Here is a 15,871-nt window from a genome sequence, read left to right on the forward strand (position 1 = left end):
TTTGCCAGTTCTTGCTTTGAAATCACACAATCCTACTATCCCAGCCCCTAGAAACCAAGAAATGGCAGGTGAAAGCTGTTGAAGCCACATATTCAGACCGAGTAGGGGTAAGTGACCTCATTTGCAGACCTCATTTACAAAGGTGGTGGTAAGTAAGAAGGGGGAGAAAGATCTGCAATTCTTGCCTTTTATCCGAAATTATCACCCACCCTCTGCAGAATTTTTGTGGAGCACTGAACTGCAGGAGGAAAAGAAAATTTAAGGCTGTGAATGTGACTGTATAAAAATCCCCAAGAGAGGATGCTATGAAACTAAGTTCCACGCCACAAGGGCGAACTATGAAGCTGCTTTTCTACTTGCCAGATAATCCAAGATAAATAAAGTAGGGCCATCAAGAGGCCTCAGCAACCTCCAGGAAAATGGAGCCAAAGCTCTCAAGTACATACCCCTGAAATGCAACCCTAAATGAAATCCATACAGGTCTGCTTTGGAAATCATTCTGGCCAACAAGAATTAACACCCCCTCCTCTGAATGGCTGCCAATTTTCAGAGGCAAAAGCTGCTCAAAATAAAGCAATTGGAAGAACTTCCCAAGAGCTTCTGTTCCAACTCAAGCAGTACCTGAGGCCCACATCAGACCCCACAGTGCCCCTGGCCCCGTCTGCAGCTCCTCTAGCTCTATTAGTATAGCTTCTGCCCCTGCCCCAACCCCCACAGCCGGGAGAGCCCCAAAGCCATGCCACCCAACCCCCACAATAAATCATGTTTGCCTGTGGTATTTCCAACTGGGATCGCACAAAATCAATGCAGCCAGAAAGAAAAATAAACAGTATGCCTCCTCACAAACCACAGGCCTAGAATACTCCACATCCAGTACGAAATCTCTCTTCCTCAGCAAAGTAAAACCAAGGAACCAGCCTCAAAGTAGGAAAAAATTCCCACATACCAGGGAGTTTTCTGGGGACTTAGGCTCCTAAAAAACCCAAGGATTATGGTGGAACACACCCATGTAGAAGTCTAAACCTCAAAGGCTCTGTTTCCAGTCTTGGGAAAATAGGTTTCGAAGCAGTTACTCAACCATTATCATTTGGCAATTCAAGAATGGCATCTGCTTTGTAAGTGGTGTTTATCATGTGGCCTGTGCTTTGAATCCTCAGCTGAAATGTCTAGATGCCACGTATGTGCAGGACACGTCAAAACGAAGTGATATTACTGGCTGCTCTCTCTCATTTCCTCCTTAGAACCTGCTTTATTCCTTCAGAATCCAAAAAGCCAAAGGCAGTGCAAAGTATCCCCATTCGACTTTTAGGAGGCCTCACCAGATGAGCAAGGGAAGTCTCCCGGCTGGAGAACTGACGAGGATACAGGGGAGCCTAAACCAGAAACAAGAAGTGAAGGGAGAGGGGAGAGTAAGGACCAGAAAGAGCTGGTTATTCTAAAATATTTTTATGAATCTATCTCCAAAGCTGAGGTTTAATAAAACTGAATCAAGCTTCCTCATTTTCAAACATACGAAGCGATCTGAAAAACAGCATGTATTTTGCAAAGTGTCTCAACTTGGTATTTTTCCTAGATTCATTAAAAACAAGCTATAATAGCTGATGCAATTCACTGGTTGAGAAGGGCAAAGTTAGGGTCCACAGTTTGATAAAATGGTTCTCATCCCAAATGGTGGTATTCTATACTGGAGCTGCAACACTCCAGGATCCCTCAGCACCCCTCTAAAAGGAAGATCAACAGACCGCTCCACTGAGCTGGAACAGGTTGGCTCTAATTGCCCCGCTCATTTGTGTGGTTCCTCTCCTTCCTCACCCATGCTGTCACAAAGGAGCTTTTTATACACACACACGTGCACTCAATTAATATCTGGGCGCAGGAAACTAAATATCAGGTTGCCATGCCACCCAACACATTCGGCAGTTAAAATTCCACTCCGGCTTCTGTTTTCAGAGACCCCTCTCTCACCCTTAACCCTGATATCAATGGAAAGAGCAGGTAACATTCAAATATCATACAACACCGAGCCTTCACCTAAGCTGTAAAGCAGAGCAAGGGCCTGATTCCCCAGGGAAAAGCTGGAGAAGCAATTAAAAGACATCTGCAGGCCCCAACAGAGGAGCAGGAAGACAAAGTTCGATTCAACAAGGATATTTTCTGGGCTACTCGGGGCCAGGCACACTGCTAAATCCTAGGGATCCCTTGAGAATCTCACAAGGGGCGGGGCGGGGGGGCAGACATTTAAACAAATGTTAACCTACAGAGTACATTCCTTAACAGAGCTATGGGGCAAGTACTGGAAAACAGCAGGAGAGTGGAAGGGTTTAGAGCAGTCACAGAAGGCATCAGAGGGGAGACTCTATCCCAACTGATTCTTGAAGATGCAGCCTTAGGAGTGAGAAAGAGAGATACGAGGCAGCAATCTCAGGCGGAAGGGACACAAACAAAGCAGAGGTATGAATCTGTCTGCATACAAAGTATGCTGGGAAACTTTAAGTCCCCAGACAAGGACTTGGAGGGGAAGTGTAGAAAGAGAAGAGGTCAGAAAAGTAGACAAAAGTCAGGCCAGAAGGGCCTGGTAGGCCAAATGAGAGAATGGGCTTTACCCTGGGGTGAAGGGCAAGCTATCCAATAATTTCAAGCAAGGCCTAACAGTCAGATTTGCTCTTTTAGATTATTCCGTCAAATGGATCTTGGCTGAAAGCAGAGAACAGCAAAAAGATGTTTACCTGCGTTTTATTGATTACACAAAGGCATGCTACCGTGTGGATCATAACAAATTACAAATAACATTGCGAAGAATGGAAATTCCAGGACACTTAATTGTGCTCATGCTGAACTTGTACACAGACAAATAGGCAGTTGTTCAAACAGAACAAGGGGACACTGCATGTTTTAAAATCAGAAAGGTGTGTGTCAGGGTTGTATCCTTTCACCATACTTATTCAATCTGCATGCTGAGCAAATAATCTGAGAAGCTGGACTATATGAAGAAGAACATGGCATCAAGGTTGGAGGAAGACTCATTCACAACCTGCGTTACACAGATGACACACCCTTGCTTGCTGAAAGCAAAGTGGACTTGAAGCACTTACTGATGAAGATCAAAGACCACAGCCTTCAGTACGGATTACACCTCAACATAAAGAAAACAAAAACCCTCACAACTGGACCAACAAGCAACACCATAAATGGAGAAAATATTTTAGTTGTCAAGGATTTCCTTTTACTTGAATCCACAATCAACACCCATGGTAGCAGCAGTCAAGAAATCAAACGACATATTGCACTGAGCAAATCTGCTGCAAAAGACCTCCTTAAATGTTAAAAAGCAAAGATGTCACCTTAAAGACTAAGGTGTGCCTGACCCAATCCATGGTGTTTTCAGTCGCCTCATATGCACATTAAAGCTGGATAATGAAAAAGGAAGACCGAAGAATTATTGATGCCTTTGAATTACGGTGTTGGCAAAGAATATTGACTATACCATGGACTGCCAGAAAAACAAACAAATCTGTCTTAGAAGTACAGCCAGAATGCTCATCAGAAGTAAGGATGGCGAGACTTCATCTCACATACTTTGGCCACAGTATCAGGAGGCCATTGTGCTTGGTAAAGTAGACGGTCAATGAAAAACATGAAGACCGTCAACAAAATGCATCGACACAGTGGCTGCAACAATGGGCTCAAACCTGGCAATGATTGAGACTGCTGCAGGATCAGACAGCGTTTCATTCTGTTGTACATGTGGGTCACTATGAGTTGGAATCAACTCGATGGCACCAAACAACAACTGTTAGTAGCCTGGGCAGCAAGTTTGAAGAGACTGGAATGAAACGATAGGCATTACAAAGAAATCCAGCTCAATTTCCATAAATCAAACTAAGAATAAAAAGTGCCCATCTATTTAATGCAATGGATTTTACCAATAAACTCCAGAAATCTTGAAACACAACATTTCCACTGCTCCCACATCCCACGTACCAATAAAACAGCCGGTGCACCTGTCACCCACGCTCCCAGTAGAGATCCCTCAGGTTCTATGACACGTCCGCATCTCCAATGAAGGTACTGTGATACACCAGGAGTCCTGTTGTTGTTGTTGTTGTTGTTGTTGTTGTTGTTGTTGGTTGCCGTCAAGTCAATTCCAACTCGTGGTGACCCCATGTGCGCAGAGTAGAACTGCTCCATAGCGTTTTCAAGGCTGTAATCTTTCGGAAGCAGATCACCAGGCCTGTCTTCCAAGGTACCTCTGGGGGTTTCGAACTGCCAAACTTTTGGCTGGCAGTCAAGTGCTGAACAATTTGTCCCACTCAGGGACTCCTGCAGTCCTTTCGGTCCTTAGCAAAGAATTAAACAAATGTCTCCCGCCTCTAACAAGGGAGGGCAGTGACTAGGAAAGCATGGCTTATTCCCCTCCTCCACCCTGGATGATGAGCAAATTGGGCTTCCCCATTTCATACACTGCTCATCTCTAGTAGTTATCAACACTTAATCAGTTGGAAGCACCCTAACCACTCCGTGCTGATCAAGCAGTGAACAGGACCTTATTGAGTGCTGTATAGCAGGACACAAGGAAGGCAAGAAATAAACATTAATTGCTGGGTTCCATTATATGCACTTTAAATAATCTCAGGTACTTATTATAGTAGCTCATTAGCATATGTATTAATCCTCCCAGTTCACAGATGCGTGAGCAGGACCTCAGAGATGTTAATTACCTTGCCAGAGATCATTCACAAACTACAGTGTTCGTTCACTACACCATACTTTAAGCATATACAGATAACAAATATGATTACATATTTAAGGCTGGTAATAATAGTAATCATATCTCCCCTTCATGCACTGGAAAAACTGAGAGGGGACCCATACCTTACAGTCTAGAATTAAGAGATCATTCAGAGAAATTGCAAGTGATCACAGCTGAAAACTCCAAATGCTACTAAAAAAGGTCACTCCTGGGCATTTGTGAGCAAAAAATGCTCAAACTCAAATAATCCAAGCCACTTTGCTATACTCCAGAGAAATACGTAAAATCCCCCATATACTTCCCTCCCAGAGTCCCTAAGACAACACTGGAAAAAAACTTGTGGCTGATTGCTCACTCGCTCTTTCTTGAGTAACTGATTTCCCAAACTACTTCACCCATCTAAATCAGAGAAATATGTCCAGGATTCACATGGCAGTTCTGATCCGATTTGTCCCAATCCTGGCTCAAGCGGCTTTGTACTACCCTCCTAACTAGATCAGCGCCAGCCAATGGGTTTATTCCAGCTGATCTGTGATGGATTAGATAATGAAACCTTAGCCATGTAAGCTGCCTGCTCGTACTGGGGCTGCAGGAGAGAAGAATAAGAAACTCAATACTCTTAGGGGCCACCTAAAACACCAAGTACATTGGCCATCCCTCACTCCATCTGTTTGCTCATGCTCCAGTTACTGCCATTTCCTTTCCATCATCTCTGCTGCTCTTCCCTCCTAGCTTTGAAGGGCACATGTGTCCCAGAATAAATATGCTCATGTGCTTTCCAAACATACAAAAATGCAAACAAATCCACTCACTAAAATGACTGTCTTTATTGTTTCTAGAAATTAATGCCTGACATCAAACCGAAGGCCTGAGAGATGTCAAACAAGCGCTTCACTGGCAAACATTCTTGTTTACACTAATATAGCGAATTTCTCCTTCCCCACCGTCCTGTAATCTTGAGGCCTGTCTTCACCAGTCTGCTTTATAACAAAGTGAAAGTTAAATCTCTAGTGAGCTTCTGTTTTGTTCACATGTCAGTGTAAGAGAGGAAAAAAAATGACAAGGTGGTTAGAAGATGGGAGATGGAGCTGGAAGACAAATTCAGCTCAGGCTAATCTCCGGCATCACCCTGAAGAAAAATTCTACTTTGAATTCAATCTGACTTCTTCTCAAAGACATTCCCAGTTTTACACTCGCAGCCTTCCTTGTGAGGATTAAAATAGTCGGTAATATTTACAGGGTTGTGCCTCAGTTTCTTTCATCCACAGTATTTATCAATCTCCAATGTACCTACCCCACAGGGGCAGAAATGAAAACTTCAATCATTTTAGTGAGATGTTGCCCATGAAACTGCTTGGAAGGAATGTGTGTTATTTTTATATCTCTACTCAAACGGTAGCACCATGTTCAATTTCAACACCGAATACTCAAACATGGGTCCAAAGAGAAATAAACCCAGAAAAAAGCTAACAGGGTGATTAATAGTTGAAGAACTACAGCATTCACACGGCAATGACAGGCTACCCAGAACTCTCTGAGACCAGGTAGAAAGTCAGCCTATTACTAGAGCCAACCACGAACATGAACAAGTACTCAACCCACCTGGCTAAATTGGATTTATGACTGTATGGTCAGAAGCAGTTACTAGACCATGTATGTAATAATCGCATGCCAACATTTCACTGCCATAAAAAAATCTGCTGAAAGCTCTAAGTAACAATTAAGGTGTACCTTGCCTTCTACAGCAGCTAAGTTCCTAGAAAGTTGCACAAAAATTGAATTTTTGTTAATCCAATTGTTTATATTTACTAGAAAAGCTGACCAAAGGAATTCAATTCCCGATATGTTTTGTAAACCCCCAGTTTCACATACATCAGGCCTGTTAAACCTCTAATATCGACACATTTAACTCACGTAGCTTTCCACCAGGTTACAGGATATTGTTTTCACCAGCTCCCTTTAACAACTAACTACTTTTTTTCAAACCACATTTCAATTTTTCAAACTGAATTTGTCTCTTCCCTCTCATTCCACATTTCAGGTTTCCTTATTTTTATCCTGTTTCCAGGCCTGTGCTGACTACCTCTTCCACTCACATAAAGCTGAACACTGCCATTGAAAGCACCAACCCCTCCCCTCTTCCCTGAACATCACCCACTCTCTGGAGTCCCCTATGCTCTACTTCAGGAAGTAACGATTTACTCCAAAAGCTTAGTGGCTGTAACTCAAAAGGGCTCAGCTTTGGAATCTGAAGCTTAAACTCGTAGCTCCAGTTAGTAAGCAATGTTGGGGAAGTAGCCCAGTGAAAGACTTTATTCTAGAAAAAGGGGTTAATTCTTTGATATTCAAAAGGGGTGGGGAATTTCATGACGGTACCCTCACCCCTGAATTTCATGATTTTTCTATTCCTTAACTATTTGTAAAAAGTAAACTTCAACTTCAATTTAACAGGCACTGAACACTTACCATGTACCCAAAACTGTTAGTATGAAGAAGGATAAGCACAAAGAAAATACAGTTCCTGTCTGCTAAAAAAAAAAAAAAAAAAAACCACCCGTTGCCATGGAGTCGATTCCAGCTTATAGCGACCAAATGCGACAGAGTAGAACTGCTTTACAGGGTTTCCAAGGAGTGGCTGGTGGATTCAAACTGTAGACCTTTTGGTTAGCAGCCGTAGCTCTTAACCACTTCACCACCAGGGCTCCTCCTGTCTTCTAGGCACTTACAATCTTACGAGGGAAACAAGACAAATAAAATACCGAAAGGACATTACAAAATGATGCAGAATTAAGCACCACTATAAAAAAATTTTTTTTTTTTTTTATAACAGGAGGATAAGTAGGGTCTGACTGATGTGGGCTAAAGATGTCAGGGCAGGAGCCTTGGTGGTGCAATGGTAAAGCACTCAGCTGCTAACAGAATGGTTAATGGTTAAACCCACCCAGCAGCTCCACAGGAGAAAGACCTGGCAATACGCTCTTATAAAGATTAGACTAGAAAACCCATAGGGCGGTTCTACCATGTCACATGGATTCACTATGAGTCGAAAACTGACTCAAAGGCACCTAACAACAACAAGCTGTCAGGGAAGGCTTCATGCAAGAAGCTATAGCTTCAGGAAAAAACTTCTATATTAACACATAAGTAAAAAACACATACTTTAAGACATATCCATACACCAAACAGATCGGCTACACTAAAATTTTCTAAATGTATATTTACACAGGACCAGACCCTTGGTGGCACAGTGGTTAAGAGTTCTGCTGCTAACCAAAAGGTCGGCAGTTCGCATCCACCAGCTGCTCCCTGGAAACCCTATGGGGCAGTCCTACTCTGCCCTCTAGGGTTGCTGAAGCCCTGGTGGCAAAGTGGTAGAGAGCTTGCCTGTTAACCAAAAGGTCAGCACTTTGAATCCACCAACTGCTCCTTGGAAACTCTATGGAGCAGTTCTACTCTGTCCTGTAGGGTCTCTATGAGTCAGAATCGACTCGATGACAATGGGTATAGGGTCGCTATGTGTTGGAATTGACTCAACAGCAACCTGTTTGGGTTTTTTTTTTTTTTTTTTTTTAAATGGGTATCTGTAAGGTCTCTAGGTGGCGCAATCAGTTTGCGCTCAATTGGGAACCCAAAGGTTGACAGTTCAAATCCACTCAGTGGTACTGCAGAAGGAGAGGCGTGATGATCTGCTTCTGCTAAGATTATAGCCAAGAAAACCCTATGGAGCAGCTCTACTCTGTAACACGTGCGGTCATCATGAGTAAGAATCAACTCAACAGTAACCAACAACAACACAGGCATCTCCAGGCCTGAGCCGCACAAATTGTTAAGTGTTTGGCTGCTAAACCAAAAGGCTGGTAGTTCAAGTCCACCAAGCGGCACCTCAGAAGAAAGGCCTGGCAATCTATTCCTCAAGGTCACAGCCATTGAAAACCCTATGGAGTGCAGTTCTACTCTCATATATCCGGGGTTGTCGTAAGTCAGAATCGACTCAATAGCAACATGTTTACAGGCATCTGTACACCACTACCATCTAAAACTCCCGACTCTTGCTCATTCTGCCCCAGCTACACTGACTTCTTGTTCTCAAACTCACCAAGCACACTACTTTCTCAATGCCTCTGCACCCACAGTTCCTCTGCCTGAACCCACAGTTCTTCAAATATCTTCCCTCACTTCACCCAAAGGTCACCTAGTAAGGAGGCCTTCCCTGACCATCTTCTTCATCACTGGTAATAGTCCATTTCTTTATTGCCTGTCTCTTCCCATTAGAATATCAGTTTCTTGAGAATAGGGTCTTTATTTTGTTCACCGCTATATCCCCTAGGGCTAAAACCTTGCCTGGCACAGGGCAGCTGCTCAGTAAACATTAGCTGGACGAATCTTAATTATTCCATCATTATTGTCAGCACGATACCAGAAAGTCCTAGAGCTATAGGTCCTCTAAGCAAAGTATCATCTTTTCACGAACACAATTTCTCCTTTACTCCCAATTACACCTTAAATTTCAACCTTCCCATAAAGCCTTCCTTGACCAATTCGGTAAGAATGACCATCTCCTTCTTCTGGACCCAGGGGCACAAGTCCTCTGTACACTGTGGCTCTAAATTATGCAATGCCTTGTGACATATACCTACTTTGTGGTATTTCTACTCCTGTTCCTCCGGAACTTAAATAAAAAAATCATACACACACAAAAAACACATTTTTTAAAAAAAAAAACTTTTCACCCATTGTGTCTCCCCATCTAGACTGAATTATGATAAGGACATGAAACTAAACTTGTGTGTTTTTAGTAGGTAACTCAGAAATCATACTATACAAACACTTTATTTTACAACTAAGGAAACTGAGGTCCAAAAAGAAGGGATTTTTCAAAAACCATACGGCAAGGTGCTCTACCGATGATGATGTGAACACCTGTGTGACATGGTACAATGGGAGCACAACAGTGAGAATGGACACAGTGAAAAACTAAACAAAGAATATCCATAAACACACAACAACAACAAAAAAAAGGGATTCTCTGTGGGACAGTTCTAAGTCACCCATTTATACCCAAAGGACCTAACCCACTCCTTCCTCTGCATGTCCCCTAATCCCAAAACCCTGTTCCATTTCCAAACACTCCTGTCCTTAGTCAATTTGAAGGCAGTCAGCAAATAATAGGCCCCAGGAGGGAAGGAGGGAAAGGGGAATCTGACTATTAACTGGTAGAAACAATAAATGAATACACACACACAGGCACACATTAGGTAGAACACGCTCACTAGCACCCACAACCCGTCTCCCCTCCTTACCATCCAATGCTAACCCACTTCACCTGAAGTCTCTCCATATTCCTCTAAATTTTCTCCATGGCCCTGAGCTTCTACTTCTCATAATCCCTCTGCCTGACAAACTTCGAATGGAGAGTAAGAGCAGGCAAACACAAAAGAATTCCAAAACAAACAAGAGGGTCACTTTACCCAAACCAACAGAAGTAACAGAGTGGCCTCTGCAAAGGAGACCGAGAAGCATACAGCAAACATGCCAGGCTGAAGTACAGCTCCTCCGTCTCCCACACAGGAAGTCATGCAGGGCCTTGAAAAGCAGGGAGCACGGCACAGGAAGTCTTTTAGCTTTGCACAGATTTCCAAGGGTAGTGTAATGGACAGACCACAGGAATAGGAATTACAAGACCAGGCTTCTAGTTCTAGTTTTACTACCAGCTACCTGGTCGGTCTTAGGAAAGTCAGTAGTCATCTCTGGACTTCTGATTTGCCATCTGTAAGATGAGATGGTTAAAACATCTTGGCAACTGCATCTCCTCAAAAAAAAAAAAGATGAAAGCTACTGACTCTCCCTCAAAAATAGTGCACATACACTATTTTGCGTAAGAAGCCTCTAAACCGATCCAAGTGCAAAAGCCCCGGAAAAAATGTCTCTGGTCCTTTCTATCTTTTAACATTCTATGATTTTCAGAGGATTAGGCAGATGTCTGAACAACTGCTGGTAAGTGAGCCCCACCATTTCATTGCAAGTATTTTCTGAACAGAGACGAAATCCTAAAGCCTACCAAGATTTCAAGCTCTTCGTCTAACTACAAAGACATTGACGGCATCCCTACATTTCCCATTCCCCATCCAAATCAACCAGCTTCTCCTGAAGTCCACAACCCACAATCCAGTCTCCTAATAGTCCTATAAATTTTCTTATGCCCCAGGACATTAAAAAGGTATTCGGTGTCCTGGCTATGTAGGATGCAATCGGCAAAGTACAGGAGGGACAGTTCTCGTATCTCTTCAGACTCATTAGCATGCTTCACAAAGTTAATGAGACTGAGCGCCACGGTGTCCCTACAACACTACCAAACTCCCTAGACTTCTCACCCTCCTGGGTAACTGATTTAACCCACAATCTAAGCCACATCCCCTTTCGGCTCTCTCTAGGAGTTCGCTGGCTTTTCCTCCTCTCCTTCCTTTGCCCATCCCAGCGTGTGTCGAGGGCTGCTGAAAAGGCACTGCTCCTTCCTCTTGGGAGCTTTCCCACCACCGCCGCCCCTCATCCTCGACCCAGCCCAGCGGCTCGCCTCTAGGCAATACACCCAGAAATTCCCGGCTTCCACTCCACCCCTAGGAACTAAGAACGGGTTAGAGGGAATGGAATCCATCTCAACCGTGTACAATTTCCCCCCATAAACCTACTCACGTGCGTCCTGGTCCCCTCAGGCGTCAGGACCCTCTTGGCGCCCCAGATCCTCCTGCACCCTTCGCCGCCCAGCCAGAGCCCGCCCCACCTTCCAACCAGGCCCCGACCGGCCCCCTCCCACCTCCGATCCAGGACCCCCGCCCGCCCTCCTCCTCTCCAAGCCGGGAAGCCCGGGGCCGACCCTCCCGGCCCCCGCGAAAACGGGGCGCCCCTGCCGCGCGGTCACCTGCATCCCGCCGCCGTCGGCCGTCGCCTCCTCGGTGCGCGGCCGCTTGCTCAGGCCGGGCTCGGCTCCGTCTCCTCCCCCTCCGGGCACCGGCAGCTCCAGCTCCGACTCCCGCTTCATCCCCCGGGCAGCGGCGCCGGGCCCGAGCTGAGGTGGCTGCTGCGGCTGGGCGCCTTCCGCCATCCGCCCGCGCCCGCCTCGCCTCCGGGAGCCGGGCGACCCGCGACAGGCCACCTCGCCCTGGGCCTCGGCCCCGACTGTCGCGACAGGCGGGCGCGCGCCTGCCCCCGCCCCCCCGCGTGCGTGCGTGCGTGCGCGCGCGCGCGGGCTCGGCGCCCCTCGGCGGCCGGCGGTCGCCGCTCCTGGCTGGCGGGCGCCTCGGCTCGCTCCCCGCGCCCCGTCCGGGGCCGCCGCCGGGTCGCCACAGGCGCTCGCTCGCTCGCTCGCACCCCCCGCTCGCACACACACCCCAGCGCCGGCCTGCGCGCCGCCCCGCCTCTCACGCTCCCGGAGCTCGCCTGCCGGCCGCGCTCGCCCTCTCCCACTCTCCCTCACACGCCGCGCGGAGGGAGGAAGGGGGCGGTCCGGCTCCCGAGCTCTGGGGAGGGGGGCTTATTAGGGGGGAGGAGGGGCTCGTGGCTGGGACGAGCTGACTGGCCGGGATCCTCCGACCCGCCACTGTGGCAGCACCGGGAAGGCGGGGAGAGAGAAAGGAGGAGGGAGGGACCGGGATCTGGAACTCCAGCCCGCGCGGGAGGCTGTGGCGAGGGGGCGGTGGCGGCGGCGGCCCGGCCCGTCGAGGGGCGGGGCCGAGCCCCTCGGCAATCTCCGCCGCCTGGGCTCGGGGCGCCCGAGGGAAGCCGGGAAGAGATCGGGGAAGTTCGGGAATCTCCGATCCGAACGAGGAATTGTCCTGGAGGTAGAGCCGGGCTGGAGTTCCAGGAGGCGCGGAGGGGGCGGAGTCTGGTTTTCCTTAGGGGTGGGGCCAAAGCCTAAGGCAGGCAGGGCTTGGGACGCCCGAGAGCAGGGTAGCAGCCCCCGCTTGGAAGGCTTATACACCCATCTGGCAGCGTTGGTTCCCAGGGCGTGAAGAGGCACAGTGGGAGGGGCTCGTTGCCTGCTTCCTCTCTAGCCGAGGAATAGGGAATCTCAAGTTGGAAGGTCCAGGAATAAGGCCAATCCTACATGGGTTCTGAGAGCTTTTATTCTAATAGTGATTATTATCACATATGAGTCGGAATCAACTCGACAGCAACGGGTTTGGGTTTTCTTTTTTTTAATCATCATAATAATACCTGGTGCTTTTAAGAGATTTATAGTGTCCACAAGGCATTCACAGACCCGTTTTGAGGCAGGTAACACAGGCAGAGTAGATGCCATGATCTCCGTTTCACTGATAATGAACCTGAAGCTTGGTTAAGTCCGACAGCTAAAAAGTGATAAATTCAGATCTCAGGATACAAATCACATTGTCTTTCTCTACACCTTGCTGCCTGAGTAAAACTTTATTGCGTATCGACTTTGTGCCATTAGAGATAGTTGCAATAGCTTTTCTCTCCCACCGAATAGCTGATGGGCACGTGCTTACTCAGGGTTCCATAATGTGCCTCATACATTGCAGGGATACAGTGATGTTGCATAAACAGCATGGCTTTTAGTCTTTGCCCTGCTAACTAGCTTAGACAGTCTATTTCATCTCTTGGGACAGCAGCTCCATCATTTGTAAAATGAGGAAATGATTTAGATCAGTGGTGCTCAAACCAAGTAAGGGGAAAGGAAGGATTTTCCCCACACCCCAACATTTGTTAATATCTGGAGACATTTTTGATGGTTACAACTGGAAGGTGCCACTGGCATCTAGTGGATAGAGGTCAGGAATGTTGCCCAGCATCCTACAATGCACAGGACAGTCCCCACAACAAAGCATTAACCAACCCAGAATGTCAGTAGTGATGAGGTTGAGAAACCCTGGGTTAGATGATTTCTAAGGTAATTTCCAAATGTGTCCATGATTTGGCCTTTGAACTTGGGTTTAACCTAGGCGGCGTTAAACAGTACAGTGGTAAAGACTCCTGCTTTGGAGTCAGACCAACTCAGGTTTGAACCCAGGCTTTATCACACCATGTGGTGTTGGACCAGTGGTAACAAGAATTTCTGTATAGAAGGGTGTTAGGGGTCCTTGTTAGGGAGAAATGGAAGACTTGTTTTGAAGTTGAATTTTCACAGTGAGCATATTGTTTTTACTTAGGCTGTGTCATAGATCAATAAAAATAGCCACGTTTTAGTTCTGGCATTTATAAGCCATGAAGCCTTATGAAGGTTACTTAACCTCTCTATGCCTCAATTTCTTCATCTGAAAATTAGGATAATAATAGAACTTCTGGAAAGGATTATCATAGAATTAAGTGAGGATTAAGAACTTCAAAAAGCCTGTGGCCAATGGTAAGCACTCAAAACATGTTTTTAAAAAAAAAAAAAAACTCATTGCCATTAAGCCAATTCCAACTCATAGTGACCCTATAGGACAGAGTAGAACTGCTCCATAGGGTTTCCAAGGCTGTAAATCTTTACAGAAGCAGACTGCCACATTTTTCTCCTGTGGAGCAGCTGGTGGGTTTGAACCACCAACCTTTCACATAGCAGCTAGCACTTAACCACTGAGCCATGTTAGCTGTTATTATTACTGTTATGATTTTATTTGTGCTTTATATAAGAGTGGAAAAAAGCCCACTGTCAAGATCAAAGAATATCATTATCATTATTACTTTTATCATTATTATTATATACGGTGGCTTGGGTTGGGCCTCTGGAAATTAGAGTGGAGGCTCTGCAACTCACACCTTGATGCAACACTGTTGGGCAAATTATTTATTTTCAATAAGCCTTACATTCCTTGTCTGTAAGATAACAATAGTAACAGTCACAGTGTTGTTCTAAGGATTAAATGAGACAAAATAAGTAAAGTGTTCACCACAGTCCCTAACATATAGTGACTACCTAATAAGTGGTAATTGTTTATTATTTTATTTAGTGATAGTAAGCTGCTCGCCAGATGCTTATAAGGCTGGAAAAAGAAGCCTCAGCGTCTCTTAATACAGCCATTTAGATCATCAAGTTGGAAGTCCAATTGCCTGCAAGCTTATTCTTGAGCTGAATTAGACAGCCCCAACCTAATAGGGGGCTCTAGTTAGCAGTACCCCACAGCATATGGGGCTTGATCCCATCCAACCAAGCAGTTCAGCTTTGAAGAAACATCAAAATGTTTCCTGGTGGCCTGTGGAACAAAGATGGCTTAAAAAAAAAAAAAAAAAAAAAAACCTAAGGACATCAGTGATTGGTTTTATGAAACATTTACTTATTGAACTGGTGTCTTAAGAATTCTTCCTCCCTCACCACCTTCCTTGCCAATATACTGAAATCTAAATGACACTAGGTCCTTTTGGGGCTGCCCCATGACCCAGCAAGAAATGAGATTTGGTATCAGGGCTGCCTGTGACTCAGATTATTATATTATTCATGTAACTCTCAAATCCCTGAGAAATAGAGCAATGCAGTATAGGAATGTTTGATTTACCAGGCAGAACAAAGAGAAATTGGACCCTGCCCTGTAAACAAGCATTAAGCAATTAGGGAGAGAGAAGAGAATCCAAAAACCAAACCCACTGCTTTCGAGTCAATTCAGACTTATAGCAACCCTATAGGACAGAGTAGAACTGCCCAGTAGAGTTTTCAAGGCTGTAAATCTTTATGGAAGCAGACTACCATATCTTTCTCCTAGGGAGCAGCTAGTGGGTTCAAAATGCTGACCTTTGGGTTAGCAGGTGAGCATTTTAGCCACTGTACTACCAGGGCTCCTCGAGAGGAGAATAGAAGCCTACAAATATTAGAATAGGCCGAATGTACCCGTGGCAGCACAACAACTAATATAATTTCTTTTATTTAAATCTGCAGCTATCTGTTTGAAGACAGGTGGTTACAAAACACATCGAAGAGGACAATTAAAGACTATTTTCCTAGAAAGAATTTTTAGCTGCCAAAACTACTGCAGCCCTAACATTTATTCATTTTTCTATTCAAAAAACTGTGGACAAGTGCCTGGGATACCAAGATGAATAAAATTTATTCCTGGTACCAAGGAAGTCACAGTCTGGAGGGGAGAAGGGATGAGCAAATAAAAAGACAATTGCAATGAATCATCATAAGGT

The 15,871-nt window shown here is 45.5% G+C and overlaps 1 protein-coding gene across 14 annotated transcripts in view; it reads right to left on the reverse strand.

The window, feature by feature from the left end:
- RBFOX2 (RNA binding fox-1 homolog 2) overlaps positions 1-11,971 on the reverse strand; it is a 333,110-nt gene extending 321,139 nt beyond the window's left edge. For 7 of the 14 annotated variants that reach the window (XM_049884313.1, XM_049884311.1, XM_049884323.1 and 4 more), the window contains exon 1: positions 11,667-11,971. In XM_049884313.1, the coding sequence (XP_049740270.1) occupies positions 11,667-11,849 (183 nt within the window). In that variant the 5' untranslated portion in view covers positions 11,850-11,971. The remainder of the gene's footprint in view (positions 1-11,666) is intronic. The other 7 variants (XM_049884316.1, XM_049884318.1, XM_049884314.1 and 4 more) reach the window with 1 other exon arrangement.
- Between the last annotated feature and the right edge of the window lie 3,900 nt (positions 11,972-15,871).

The sequence above is a fragment of the Elephas maximus genome, chromosome 4 (genome assembly GCF_024166365.1).
Source record: "Elephas maximus indicus isolate mEleMax1 chromosome 4, mEleMax1 primary haplotype, whole genome shotgun sequence".
NCBI lineage: Eukaryota > Metazoa > Chordata > Mammalia > Proboscidea > Elephantidae > Elephas > Elephas maximus.